Source organism: Peromyscus eremicus, chromosome 11, assembly GCF_949786415.1.
Source record: "Peromyscus eremicus chromosome 11, PerEre_H2_v1, whole genome shotgun sequence".
NCBI lineage: Eukaryota > Metazoa > Chordata > Mammalia > Rodentia > Cricetidae > Peromyscus > Peromyscus eremicus.
The window spans coordinates 59,882,682-59,898,021 of record NC_081427.1 but is presented as its reverse complement, the minus strand read 5'-3'; the positions used below and the strand labels follow the sequence as shown (position 1 = coordinate 59,898,021).

The 15,340-nt window shown below is 47.1% G+C and overlaps 1 protein-coding gene across 1 annotated transcript in view; it reads right to left on the bottom strand.

Annotated features, from left to right (window-relative positions):
• Fam151b (family with sequence similarity 151 member B) overlaps positions 1–13,936 on the bottom strand; it is a 39,874-nt gene extending 25,938 nt beyond the window's left edge. Inside the window, exons 1-3 of the mRNA XM_059276394.1 lie at positions 13,881–13,936; positions 8,244–8,369; positions 1,635–1,800 (exon numbers count right to left, since the gene is read on the bottom strand). Of these exons, the coding sequence (XP_059132377.1) occupies positions 1,635–1,800; positions 8,244–8,369; positions 13,881–13,905 (317 nt within the window). The 5' untranslated portion in view covers positions 13,906–13,936. The remainder of the gene's footprint in view (positions 1–1,634; positions 1,801–8,243; positions 8,370–13,880) is intronic.
• Positions 13,937–15,340: the final 1,404 nt, after the last annotated feature.

Below are 15,340 nucleotides of genomic sequence, written 5' to 3'. Positions count from 1 at the left end.
AAAAGTGAGCGCTCCATGTCCTGCCAGGCTGATGGCTCTCCACGACTAACCATCTAACCACAAGTGGGATATTTATCCCCTCAGCCTCCATTTTCCCATGCGGAGGTAAGAACAATACCTCTTGGGATCTGTATGGGGATCATAAGTAAAACACATATACAGTTCTCAGAACTGTAACTAACACACACGTGTGTCCACAGTTCTCAGAATTGTAACTAACACACACGTGTGTCCACAGCTCTCAGAACTGTAACTAACACACACGTGTGTCCTTAATTACTCTGCAGAGCGGTGTGCACTTAGTCTCTGAACTGTCTCTGCAGCCCAATCATAGCACGTATGTTGTATACTGCTCTTGCAGAGGATCAAGTTTGGCTCCCAGCACCCATGTTGGGGACTCACAATCACTTATAATCTAGGTCCAGGGAGTGTGATGCCCTCAAATTGCCTCGGAGAGTACCCCCATGCATGTACACACATATACATACATATCCACACACAATTAAAAATAAAATACATTTTTTTAGTGGCCTGGCCCTGCCATGGGCCACGAAAGTTGCAGCTAAAACTTACAAATGTACAAGCTAATTTGCAGGAGCCAAACAACGGTCTCACAAACAACGGCAAACACTCGAAACAGCACACGTGGAAGAGGAGGGGGTCGGAGCGTTTAAAGTGCCCAGCGCTACAGATTAGTCCGGGACCTGAGGCTGGCCCAGCAGTCATCCTCAGGTGACTACGTCAGCTGCTCTGGGACCGAGACTGCCGATAAAGCTGATGAATCACTCGCTGCTCACAAAGCTCTCTGGTTCTCAGATCATTCTTTAACTCACACATCCTTGTCAATCCCGACTCCTGTACATCCGGGTTCTATGAAGCTCCTCATCACAACAAAGTGACAAGGTTTGCTGGGCATTCACCCATAAATGGTGACGGTCATCTTAATAATCCTACAGGCTTTTCGAATCCTTACTTCCTGGGGTAATTTGATTTTAGAGATTTGTTTTTATTTTTATTTATGTGTGTGCCACGTGGGTGCAGGTATCTGCAGAAGCCAGCAGAGGGTGCTGGATCCCCTGGCTGGAGTTACAGGCTGCTCTGACCTGCCTGGTGTGGGTGCTGGGCTCTCCAGCCCAGAGATAACTTCACACTGAGGTATGATTCAGAGATGGTCGGGGTTGCCACCATTTCTGTGTGTGAATGGCAGTGGCTGCTGGGAGCTTGTGGTAGCCATTCTGTCTCCCAGCAATTCCAGATTCTACCCTGCCAAAGGCAATAAAAGGCCGTTGGGAGAGGAACGGCACTCATCCCCGCTCACGTGGTCAACTCCGAAAACACAGTATTGTAAAGGATACTGACTTTCAGATAAGCCTCTCAACCGATGTCAAACAAACTGAACATGCACGTATTAACACCCTCTCCTTCCAAGCACTGGTGGAGAAAGGCACTTTCAGTTTGTCATTCTGTGGTACGAGTCACATGCGAAACATTCCTTTACAAAACCGACTTCAGCCTGAATTTTCATTTTCAGTTGGCAAGGTGTAAGAATAGGTAGTCAAAGACAGAGATGCACGTGTTAATGTTTTTCCCGAAAGTGAATTCTAGAACAGTAAGAAGCACGTTTGTACAAATACCTCTTGAAATCCAACTTGATGCCCTTGTTGCTCTTCATGACCTCAGCCAGCCACTCCTGCAGAGTGTTATCACTGTTTGTCTCAGGAGGGTGGGCCATGATTGGCTGGCCATGCTCTGATCCATCACTAGGAAGAAGGACATCAGCCTCTATCATGTGGGCAGCACCTGCCCAAGTAAGAGAGCTCTGTTACTGCCGAACATGGAACTACAGGAGAAGTGCGTGGTACCCATGGGAGAAAGAAGGCAACGTTTGCTGGGTAACTGCTGGATGCCGGGCACTGTATGAGTCTGCACGCCATCCCTACATCACACGGCTCTGAGGCCATTTTCTACCCACAGATCCTTTCTAGTATCTAGTGAGGTGAGCACAGAAGGGAAGGGAAGCCTAGGGAGTATCTGTTGGCTGTTCTAGTAGCAAAACTAGTACATTTGAGCTGAGAGTGTCCCTCAAAGTGCTTCTTGCCTAATAGTATGAGCAAGGCTCTGTTTCTCCCTCTGGTACCACACACAGACACATACACACCTGCACACACACATAGATACAGAGACACACACACAGACACATACACACACACACCCCACACACAGATACACAGACACACATGACACACCTGTACACACAAATACAGAGACACACACAGACTCAAACACACCTGCACACACACACTCAGATACACAAACACACACAGATGCACAGACACACCTACAAATACAGACAGACAGACACACAGAGACAAACCTGCACACACACAGACAGACACATGCACACACATACACAGACACATGCATACATTCACATACCTGCACATACACAGATATACAGATGCACATATACACACCTGCACACTCATATACACATACATCCACACATACATGCACATGTATATACACACACATAGATACACACACATCCACACACACACACATAGGGACACAGACACATCCACACACACATACATAGATACACAGACACATCCACACACACACACAGATACACAGACACATGTACACGCACACATATACACACACATACACAGACATATGCATGTATTATCTTCTTGATATTCAAATTAGAATCCATGGTCATTCATTGCTCATGCCTGAAACTCTACATAAAAATTAATGTCTTTGATTTAAAACTTAGCTACTCTTTAAAAGGACTTGTTTTGTGGGACAGGCTATCACCACATAGCCCAGGCTGGCCCCAAACTTGCAACTGTGCCACTCCAGCCTACCAAATGCTGGGACTATGGGCATTCCCCACCGCGCCCAACTCCGGACGTCTGCTACCAGGAGAGCAACAGAGACAGACAAAACCCTGCCGCACCGCACGGTGCTGGGACCTGTGGAAGCCTTAGTGGGAAAGAAGGAACTGTCTGTGGGAATGGACAGAGCAGCGCAGGCACTATCTGACTCGGGAACAGACATCGTTCTTAATTTTCATACTTATTTCTTTATTTTGTGTATGTACATGTCTGTGTGCATGCATGTGAGTGCCCTGATGTGCATGCATGTGAGTGCCCTGGTGTGCATGCATGTGAGTGCCCTGGTGTGCAGGCATGTGAGTGCCCTGGTGTGCAGGCATGTGAGTGCCCTGGTGTGCAGGCATGTGAGTGCCCTGGTGTGCAGGCATGTGAGTGCCCTGGTGTGCAGGCATGTGAGTGCCCTGGTGTGCAGGCATATACATGCCAGAGCGTGCTCGTGGAAGTCAGAAGACAATGTGTAAGAGTTGGTCTTCTTCTACCATGAGGGTCTGGGTACTGAACTAAGTTGTCAGGCTTGGTAGCAAGCACCTTTACCCACTGAGCAATGTGTTTTATACAATAGTAAAATGTTGGCAACACTGTCCTCTGTAGTAATGGCAGAAGATGGAGGAGAGGACACGGGGAATTTGTGGAGTTGATGGAGGTGGTTTCCAGGAGATGATCAGTTTCTTCTAACAACTTATGATAATAATGAGAAGAAAGAAGACAAATAATTGACTGTTGGGCTTTTTAGTAGCATACTAAAGAAATATTTCCAACTTAGCCCCAATACCTCCCCAGAGAGCCCCCTTCCATACAATTCCATTTAAATGAGTTTGGAGGAGAAAAACTTTCAAATCAAGGCACTACAATAAAATATAATTTTAGTGTCAACACAGCCAAGAGGGCAGCAGCAGGGCCCTTTATTAAAAACCTCAGAAGGACAGCACCTGCTCCCACACAACTCGATAAAGAGAATTGGAATGCTGGGTGTGCGCCCATAGTAACCAAACCTGCAGGCCAATCACCTCAGAGTGAAGCCCATCACAGAGCAATCTGGGTGTGTGGGTTTTGACTAGAGGGGTGGTTTATAATCTGGTATGCAATAAACCCACAGCCGGGGCTAGAGGAGCGGTTTATAATCTGGTATGTAATAAACCCACAGCCGGGGCTAGAGGAGCAGTTTATAATCTGGTATGTAATAAACCCACAGCCGGGGTAGAGGAGCAGTTTATAATCTGGTATGCAATAAACCCACAGCCGGGGCTAGAGGAGCGGTTTATAATCTGGTATGTAATAAACCCACAGCCGGGGTAGAGGAGCGGTTTATAATCTGGTATGTAATAAACCCACAGCCGGGGTAGAGGAGCGGTTTATAATCTGGTATGTAATAAACCCACAGCCGGGGTAGAGGAGCGGTTTATAATCTGGTATGTAATAAACCCACAGCCGGGGTAGAGGAGCGGTTTATAATCTGGTATGTAATAAACCCACAGCTGAGGTAGAGGAGCAGTTTATAATCTGGTATGTAATAAACCCACAGCCGGGGCTAGAGGAGCGTTTTATAATCTGGTATGTAATAAACCCACAGCCGGGGTAGAAGAGCAGTTTATAATCTGGTATGCAATAAACCCACAGCCGGGGCTAGAGGAGCGGTTTATAATCTGGTATGTAATAAACCCACAGCCGGGGTAGAGGAGCGGTTTATAATCTGGTATGTAATAAACCCACAGCCGGGGTAGAGGAGCGGTTTATAATCTGGTATGTAATAAACCCACAGCTGGGGCCAGAGGAGCGGTTTATAATCTGGTATGCAATAAACCCACAGCTGGGGCCAGAGGAGCGGTTTATAATCTGGTATGCAATAAACCCACAGCCGGGGCTAGAGGAGCGGTTTATAATCTGGTATGTAATAAACCCACAGCCGGGGCTAGAGGAGCGGTTTATAATCTGGTATGTAATAAACCCACAGCTGGGGTAGAGGAGCGGTTTATAATCTGGTATGTAATAAACCCACAGCCGGGCTAGAGGAGCGGTTTATAATCTGGTATGTAATAAACCCACAGCTGGGGTAGAGGAGCAGTTTATAATCTGGTATGTAATAAACCCACAGCCGGGGCTAGAGGAGCGGTTTATAATCTGGTATGTAATAAACCCACAGCCGGGGTAGAGGAGCGGTTTATAATCTGATATGCAATAAACCCACAGCCGGGGCTAGAGGAGCGGTTTATAATCTGGTATGCAATAAACCCACAGCCGGGGTAGAGGAGTGGTTTATAATCTGGTATGTAATAAACCCACAGCCGGGGTAGAGGAGCGGTTTATAATCTGGTATGTAATAAACCCACAGCTGGGGCTAGAGGAGCGGTTTATAATCTGGTATGTAATAAACCCACAGCCGGGGCTAGCGCGGTTTATAATCTGGTATGCAATAAACCCACAGCCGGGGTAGAGGAGCGGTTTATAATCTGGTATGTAATAAACCCACAGCCGGGGTAGAGGGGCGGTTTATAATCTGGTATGTAATAAACCCACAGCCGGGGTAGAGGAGCGGTTTATAATCTGGTATGTAATAAACCCACAGCCGGGGTAGAGGAGCGGTTTATAATCTGGTATGTAATAAACCCACAGCCGGGGCTAGCGCGATGGCTCGGGGTTACCAGCCCTGGCTACTCTTGCAGAAGACCTGGGTTCGGTTCCTAGAATCCACATGGCAGCTCACACTGTTTGTAACTCCAGTTCCAGGAGGTCCAATGCCTTCTTCTGGCCCTCTGCAGACAATATTCACACACATGGCAGACAGACATACATGCACAGACATACATGCAGACAAAGCACTCAGACACAGAAAATTGTTAAGTCAATCCTAAAAATAAAGCCCACATGTTTATGGGAGATACATACAATTGAATCAAAATGAACAGAGGCCGTTCAAATAGGGATCAAAATGAAAGAAGTATGTGGGTCTCCAAAGTTCACAATCGGGACTGAGCGGTCAGCAGCAGAGTGGGCCACTTCCCCAAAGACACCACCAGAGGCTCCAGGGTATTTCTCTTTTTAAAAAATTATTACACATTCTATTTGTTTCTGGGGTCATCTGCGTGTCATAGGGAACAACGTGTGGGGGTTGGTTCTCTCCTTCTATTAACGCGTGCATCCCTAGGATCCCACTCATCTCAGGCTTCGGGGCAACTGCCTTTGGCCATTTTGCCAGCCCAGCAAGGACATTTAAGCTTTTAGGAAACACAAATCTAATTTCAGTGACATATACCAATTTGCACACAGCAGGGTGCTGGCCAAAAATGTGAAGAAATCAGAACCTTATCCTCACTATCGGTAGGAATAGGAAAGAGTACAATAATTTTGGAAACGTTGACTTTTCCTTAAAATGTTCCTTAAAAAGTGATATCCAGATTAGTCATTCCTTTGCTTCCCATATAAAAAAACTAAACGCATACCCTCAAACCTTCATGTGAATGTTGATGTGCAGACAACGGCTCCCCAGAAAAGCCACATCCCCACACTAACCATCAGCCAAGCCATGAGCCCTTGTAGCCTGCCTCCTAGTAACCCATGTCTTCCACAGACATCTGCAGCCTAACCTCTCATGGCCCAAGGAACCTTGGTCAGCCTTGAGAAAAACAACGTGCACAGTAAAATATACCCCTTAACAAGATCATGAGGGCGTGTGCCATCTGGTTCAAGCCTGTCAGGCACCCACAGTGAGACTGTCACCCCGTCACTCCTGTAAAGAGGACTTTATCCCTCCCTCCCAGGAGTGCCTCCACCCACGGCTTCTCTCTCCTGTGTATTTCAATAACCTTTCTCCTCGTCTGCTCATGTCTGCTGACTTCTTTTTAGCACACGTGCTGCTGGCCTCCTATAGGCCGATTCACAGGACAGACAGTAACGGTGTTTGTGGCCGCCCCAAATAGAAACAACCGTTTATTAACTGAGGAGTGGATAAATCGTGCTCTGTGGATACAGTGGACTCCTTGGTGTTCAGAAAGGAATGTGGCGGCGATCCACATCAGAACGTCAGCAAACCGCAGACACACTCACTAAAAGTGAGTCAAGGAGGTCAAGGCAAGGAGATGTGTGCGAGACCACAGTGGGGGAGGGAGTGTCCAGTCCTGGGTTCAGGAACAGGCGTTTATTTTTAAGAAATGGCAATTCACCTGATACCAAAGGATGTGTGGGAGGTTGGGCAGGCCTGGCCTGGTCATGCAGTTCTGTAACTCCCACTGCTTGGGAGACTGAGGCAGGAAGAGAGAGTTCAATCGAGATCTGCCTAGACTACAGAGAAAGTTCAATGATAAATACAAAGATCAGCTGGAGAGATGGCTCAGCAGTTGAGAGTTCTGGCTTCTCTTCCAGAAAACTTGAGTTCAATTCCGAGCACCCACATGGTGTCTCACGATCGTCTGTAAACTCCAGTCCCAGGGAACTCGATGCAGTGTTCTGGCCTCTGGGCACCAGGAACACTGATGGTGCATAGACATACAGGCAAGCAAAACCACCATACATATAAAACAAATAAATGGAAAATTGAAAAACGCAGAAAAGAAAGAAAAGTAAAAAGAATGCCAGGGCATAGATTAGTGGTGGTGCTTGCCCAGGATGTTGGAGGGCTTGGGGTCAACATCAGCACCACAAACCACATGTTCCTGGAAAGCAAGCAGCCAGTGTGAGGACAGCGGGCGCTCAGCCATGCGAGGAACTGAAAGGCCAGCAAAGAGGGGATATCAGAACCACGGCAGGAGGCGCTGAAGAATTAAGCTAGCTTGTGCGGGGTTTTCAGGTCACTGTGATGGTCGGGAGGCCCCAATAAACAGCACAAATCCTCCACACAGACGGCAGGAAATAAAGCAGCAGTTAGCAGATAGGTGTCACACTATTCCTTATATCACCATGCTGCTAGGACAAACCGCACAGTTTAGCGGAGAGTGGAATGAGCCCTGGTAATTTCTAACTGCAGCAACTGTCCCTGGTCCAAATTTTGGAATGGAGTCTGTCTCCAGAGCCAAGTCCCAGCAAGTGCATCCAGACAGCTGCTGCCCACTCTCCAGGGGGAGCCACGCACTCTCTTGTCCACTGACTCTGGCAGACAGGTTCCCACTCCAGCCAACTCACAGCTCAAGACATTTTGCTTGGATTTCAAAAAAACGTACTGAGTTCGTGAATTACCCAAAGCAAACTGAAATAGTCAGGTGTAGCAGCTCATATTTAGAACCCCAACACTTGGAAGCACAGGAGGATCACAAGTTTGAGTCCAGCCTGGGCTACATGTCAAAGACTGCTTCAAAAATAAAATGAACAGGAATAGGAAAATAATTTCCAATAGGAACAGCAGAAACCACCTACTCCTCAATGCCTCGTGCATCTGGGACTTGTGGTTTGCTGCGTGATACCAGACGATCTCAGCGCCATCTTCTGTCCTGATCTGACTGCTTCTGAGAAAATAATCCAGTATGTTTTCACTCCAGGACCCTAAAATAACAACATTTATATGAAAAAGGATATTTTTGACGGGGTATATATTTAAGGTAGACAACATGATGCTGTGAGATACACATGGCAAGTAAAATAGTTTTCTAACCCGAGGCAAATAAACATGTCCATCATCTCCCCAGTGACCATTTTTAAGTTTTGCTGTTAGTGTGTTTGTGTGTGAGTGTGCATGCATGTATGTGTGCACACGTATGTGCATGTGTGTGCTCTTCACACACATGCATACGCATGAAGAGCAGCTAAAATTCCATTAGCATAAGTCTCATATACAGTACATGGTCATTACCCATGGTCCTCACGGTGTGCATTAGATCTCTAGATTCATTCATCCTATACATCTGCTCTCAATCTTTCGGTCATCTCTCCCTCCTCTCTCCTATGAATAGCCAACATTGTGTTCTCTATTTCTATATAGTTGAGAATTAAAAATTCTACAAATAAATGAGATCATGCAACATATTTTCTTTCTGTGGCTGGCTTATTTCACTAAGCACAATAATATCTTGTAGGCTCACGTGTGGCTACTAGTTAGAGCAGAATGCTATTCTACTGGTAGCGTCTACCACATCTTCTCTACACATTAGTCTGTCATTGTAGACTTGGGTGGCTTCCATGCCTTGGCTATTGTGAATAATGCTCACAGACATTCATTTACAAGGTAATGGTTTCCTCCCCATGGGTATGTGCCCAGAGTTGGGGGCTGCTGAGTTAGAGGGTTAAAAAATGTTTTTATAGAAAGGGGCAAAAGATAGCTTGAGAGAGAAAAACCAAGCAATTAGGCTAGGAAAAAACAGATTTACAAAACAGAATATGTATTGTGGCATGTGGGTCTGCGATACATGTAAACATACATTGTGCTATAATCAGTAGCCATGTGGTGTGGTCAGCAGATTGGAAGTGTAAAAGGCACGTAGGAAGAGAACAAAATTGCTAAGTAGCAGACGCTGAAAGCAGAAATTTTACATTGTGTCCTCCAAGAACCCGGGTCCACTACATAGAGACGAAGCTGTACGAAAACCAAGGGTGGTTCCGTGTGTCCTTGTGTCTGTCTGTCCCCACCCCTCCCTGCCCGGCAGCCAAACCGAAAGCCCTGAGGGTAGCCATCAGTCTCGCCCTTTGAAGCCCCTTCAACAGCACAGAGTCCATGTGTTGCTGCAAATCTGCCTTCAGACCGCAACCCTCCTGCAGCCGAGTGCTTGAACTCAAGGCAGCAGTCCCAGGCTCTGCTGGCGTAGACAGATGCAAGTAATGCACACACTGCCAGGTTTTCCTTAATCTCCTCCTTGAGCCCTGTTAGTGCAGCGCCTACCCACGGTGCATGCATAACAATCTGCCAACTGTTGGCTCATTAACTCCGCCTAGCAACCTCTAAGAGCCTAAAAAAATGCTATCATCGCACATTGCCAGTAAAATATTAGGAAAGGTTGAGGCTGGAGAGATGGCTCGGTGGTTAATAACGCTGAGTTAACCTCTTTCAGAGGACCCAGGTTTGATTCCCAGCACCAACATGAACGCTCACAATCTTCTGTTAACTCCAGTTCCTGGGGACCAACTTCCATGGGCACTGCACGCATGTGCAGCACAGATTCACACGCAAGCCAACACTCACATACATAAAATAAAAGTAAAAAGTAAATAAATCTTTAAATATCTATACATTGAGAAAAGTCATCTTTGACCAGAAAATAGGACTTTGTTCATTTTGAGCAACCTCCATTCATTTTGATCCAAGTGCCTGTATCTCCCATAAACATGTGGGCTTCATTTTTAAGATTTATTTATTTTCTGTGTCTGAGTATTTTGTCTATATGTATGTCCACTCTGTGTGTGCTCATTGTCTGAGAGGCCAGGAGTCGGCACTGGATTCTGGAATCAGAGTCACAGTCAGTTGTGATCTGTCCTGTGGGTGCTGGGAACCGGACCCAGGAGCAGCCAGTGGTTGTCTTTCCAGCCCAGCACGTGGGTTTTCTACTTACCAAATTATAAACCACTCCTTTAGTCAGAAAAGAGAGGTTATAAAGACAGTGCCCGCCATCATGTGGCTTGGCAAGCACTCTGGAAAAAGGAGGCGACTTGGCTGAAGAGGCCACTGCCCCCAGAGTCACCCCACTGCCCCAGCAGTCCCCACTACCCCCAGAGTCACCCCACTACCCCAAGTCACCCCACTACCCCGAGTCACCCCACTACCCCCAGAGTCACCCCACTACCCCCAGAGTCACCCCACTGCCCCAGCAGTCCCCACTACCCCCAGAGTCACCCCACTACCCCAAGTCACCCCACTACCCCGAGTCACCCCACTACCCCCAGAGTCACCCCACTACCCCCAGAGTCACCCCACTACCCCCAGAGTCACCCCACTGCCCCCAGCAGTCCCCCACTACCCCCAGAGTCACCCCACTGCCCCCAGCAGTCCCCTACCCCCAAAGTCACCCCCACTGCCACCAGCAGCCCTGTACTGCCTCCAGCAGCCCTGTACTGCCCCCAGCAGCCCTGTACTGCCCCCAGCAGTCCCCTACTACTCCTAGAGTCCCCACCCCCCCACCCCCCGCCTCCAGCAGCTCTGTACTGACCCCAGTAGCCCCCTCAAACACAGGGCTTTGTTCACAAATGCAAGAGTATGCATGACCATCATTTTTTTTTAATATTCAGGTTAGTCTTTTAGAAGGTGTATCAATTCTTAGTTATGACAAATACCAAATAAGAAGAAAACAATCACAGTATACATTCATGACAGAAAACATAACGGGTATGGCTTTGAACACTTGAACCTCACAGCTCAGAGGGCCAGGACAGGAAGATTATGAGTTCAAAGCCAGCCTAGTCTACACAGCAGGACTCTACCTACAATGAGGAAGGACAGATAGACAGAGACCAAATAACTTAGAAAATTGGTCATTCTTTTCTGGCGTATAGGTTGCCAGGACAAACCTAGGCATTAGGTTTTTCCGTGGTGCCTTTTGGCTGTGATTATACTGCATTTGGAGTTTTTATAAAAGCACCTTACAAATTAGTAACCAGACACAATGCTGTAGGAGTTTTAGGCCAAATGCAGTTTCTTTGGGCAGATTGCTGCTCTGTACTTAGTGACTTACAATGAGGTTATGTCCAGATAAACTAATTGTTGAGTTAAACTATCCTAACCCAAAGTACATTCAGCACACCTACTGAAAATCATAGCTCAGCCCGGTCTATTTTGAAATGTTTGGAGCACGTAAATGTGGTTATTTATGTCTCTTTGAAGTGACCAAGGCAACTTATAAAAGAAAACACTTAATTGGGGGCGGGCTGACAGTTCCAGAGAGTGAGTCTGTGACCCTCACAGCAGGGAGCATGGCAGCAGGCAGGCAGGCATGGTGCTGGAGCAGTAGCTGAGAGCTTACATCCTATTTGAAAGTTGAAGGCACCGGTGGGGGTTGCGCCTGTCATGGGGTTTCTGAAGCTTCAAAGCCCATCCCTAATGACACACCTCCTCCAATATGGCCACGCCTCCTAATCCTTCCCCAAATGGTTCCCAGTTCCACCAACTAGGGAGAAGCACTGGAACACAGGAGCCCGTGGGAGTCATTCTTCTATCTGTCCTTTGATTGAGAAATTCTACTTCTTTGGCTTTATTCCACAGACAGATAAGCTCATTTGGGAGAATACATCCCACTGAAGAAACTTAATGAACTGTTTGTAATAACAAAAGAGCGAAACTTCAAATGTCTGTCAACACTAAATATGGACCATTCTGCAGCCCTTAAAATGAACAAGGCAACTGTATATGTACAATAGGATTTCCGAGACAGGAGTAAAAGCATTAGAGCAATGGTACAGGGGAATGATGGTTTCCTGTCAATATGTTACACAGTGAAGGAGGAATTAAGGCTGCCAATCAGATGCCTTCAGCATCTTTGTGAATTCAGGTTTTCTTTTTTAGATGTTGTGTGAGGGCATGAGACATTTTAGTTACAAATGACATTAGGGTTGCTAATCAGGTGACTTTGAAATGGGAGGGTGTTTGTTTGAGAGTCCAAATTTTAATAACAAGGTCCTTATAAGTCTAGAGGAAGGCCAGTAAACGCTGAGGTGGTGTAGTGAGAGTAACTCAACCAGTCACTTCTGGCTTGACAGATGCAGGAAGAGATCCTGGGAGCCAAGGAGCCAGAAAGGCAAGAATACGGACATCCACACCTGAAGAAACACGGTACTGTTAACACCATGCTTTTAGCTCTTGGGACTCTGGCTCAGACTTCTGATAGCGCCTGGACAAAGAGTTAGGTACAAGGGAACCGCAGCCACATGGTGGTAGCTGCCTCCTGTCAGAATGCCCCTTGGTGGTCAACTGTCCTTAAGCTACAGTTAGGTTGTTCCCTTTGTATCAGAAACTAAGGCACCAGGGCATGCTCCACACCTGTGCACCAAGGAAGGATCTGCATCCTCCAAAGACCCACTGTCATTATGTGGTAGTGTGGTGTGCCCACGTGTGCACGTGCGTGTGGAGAACACAGGACAATCTCAGATGTCATTCTTTGGAAGCCTCCACCTTGTTGTGTTTTGAGAAAGGGAGACTTGCTAGCCTGGAGCGCACCGAACAGTCTGGTCGGCTTGCTAGCTACGCCCCGAGGATCCTGTTTCCACCTCCCCAGAGCACCCTGTACCAGGGTTGCTAGTTTTCACATATGTTCTGTGGATGGAACTCTGGTCCTCACCCTTGGAAAGCAAGGTTATCAACTGGGCTCTCTCCAGCACCCCCATTGTGATTTTGACGCCCCTCTCTCTCTTGTGGGGATCACTGGACAAAATATCTAAGGTTATCAGGTCCACTACAGTTTGGGAGTGGAAAAGGGTCACCTTACCCTATAGATACGCACCATAAACATTCACAAACTTCCTTAAAATCCAAAGTCCCAAACGAGAGGGAGGCCTCCAGCCTTGGGGCAACCCACTCTATTTACTCCTTGGAGTTTGACAAAGAGAAGGACAAACACAAGAAAACGAAGTTGGAGGAAGGTTCAGTTGGATCTGAGAGATGGGGGAGGGGCAAGGGTGAATATGATCAAAATACATTGTATAAAAATCCTCAAAGGGTCAATACCAAGCAATATTTATCCTGTGTATGTAGGTTAAAAGTGGAAGGTAAGAAGATGGTAGTGTATGTGGAGGTAAGCTGTCTCCGGAAGGATCCACCAAGGAACTAATAGCAGAAGCCTGAGGGGGAAATAGGCTAAAAGACAGGGAGCACAGCCCTCCTTCCTGGGCCATTCTGAACTTTGTATATTAAAAATGCATTTTCATTTTGCATTTCAAACAACTGAGCTGCCCTAAATTGTTCCTAACGCTCCCTTGTGACATGGAGACATTACTCCGGTCTCTGTAAACTCTGCCACCAGGCCTCCTCCACGCCGTCAGCGGACTTGAACCCTCCACACCCAGCAGACACTCCTTTAAAACGGGAATACCAGAACAGGGAAAGGGGCAGGCGGCGCCCGCCCAGCCCTCCGCACTTACCGGGGCCCCCAGCGAATGCTGCCATGGTGATGGACGGACGCCGCCGTCTGCGCAGGCGCTAAGGGTTGGCCCGCACCGGCGTTGTCTCGGGTGGCGGAAGCCAGATGACCGGAACCTCGGCGCCGCGCCGGAATTGGTGCGCACGCGCATAGCAAGAGCTGGGCTGGCGGGGGCGCCACCTCCCCACAGTGCAGACGTCCAGTTGCATCCCTGAGGCTGCCGACTGCGGGCTGCAAAGCTAGAATACGTCACCTGACAGCAGGAGCGGAAGCGGTTCTCGCGCAGCCCTTCAGAGGGTAATGATTTCAAGTCGCTCTGATTTGAGTGGAAATTATTTTTAGCCTCAACCAGGCCTCCATACTCTCTTTCCAGCCCAGCCAGGATTTTCCAGCTCAGAAAACACTAGTTAGCCCCATCGCTTTATAGTTTTTCGTTTTCTGCCTGTATCTTCGCGTTTAAATTTAGTTTGCTTTTTTGTACATTAAATTTACTTCTTTACACAAACCACACACCTCTCACCTCGAGTTTATTATAGAACCAAATATGAGTGACCATGGTCCAACTACACCAAATCAGTTGCCCCAAATATACTGCAGTTTCATGGAATTTTTGCTGTTTAAGAAGGTCATGTATCATGGAATTTTCCATATACTTTGGTGGAAATACTAGGTATGTAGCTTACAGCAAATGAGGACATCTCAGCTTATATTCTCAGGTGTCAGTTGCTATCGAAGGTTCTTAACTTTTAGGCTGGTGGAAGTTAGTGATGAGCTGTTAACACACTCGAAAAGGTTTCACTTAGTCACATGGATGTTAGGTCAAAAGTGGGCAACGCAAGTAAGGGAGCTAAGAAAGGCACAAGATGGTTTGACTGGATCTTCAACATTCCACCGCTCCACGACCCGAAGTTCTTACCTCAGCCTTGCAGAATCTTTTTTTTTTTTTTTTTTTGGTTTTTCGAGACAGGGTTTCTCTGTGTAGCTTTGTGCCTTTCCTGGAACTCACTTGGTAGCCCAGGCTGGCCTCGAACTCACAGAGATCCGCCTGCCTCTGCCTCCCGAGTGCTGGGATTAAAGGCATGCGCCACCACCGCCCGGCTGCAGATTCTTTTTAACATAGCTGTGGCTCCCCCACCCCTTAACTTTAGTTAACACATCTACTCTATGATTGTTTTTATTTATTCTTGGTTGCTGCAATATAGCTTCCTTGTGTGTCTACTTATTTTTTACTGTTAGTAGATATGTTTTAATTCAAATTGTAGCCTCATTCAGCAGCTCGGCTGAGACTGTCAACGGACAGGGTTTTTACATTTTACTTTTCCTGGTACTTGGCGGCACATTCTAAAGAAGGGGTTTTTGGATGATTTGGGTAATCCCAAACTTAGCTATTCCCCTTAGGTTTTCCCACCTGTGGTGTTTGCCTACTCAAACAAGGGCCTTCGGTTATGTGTACCACCTTAT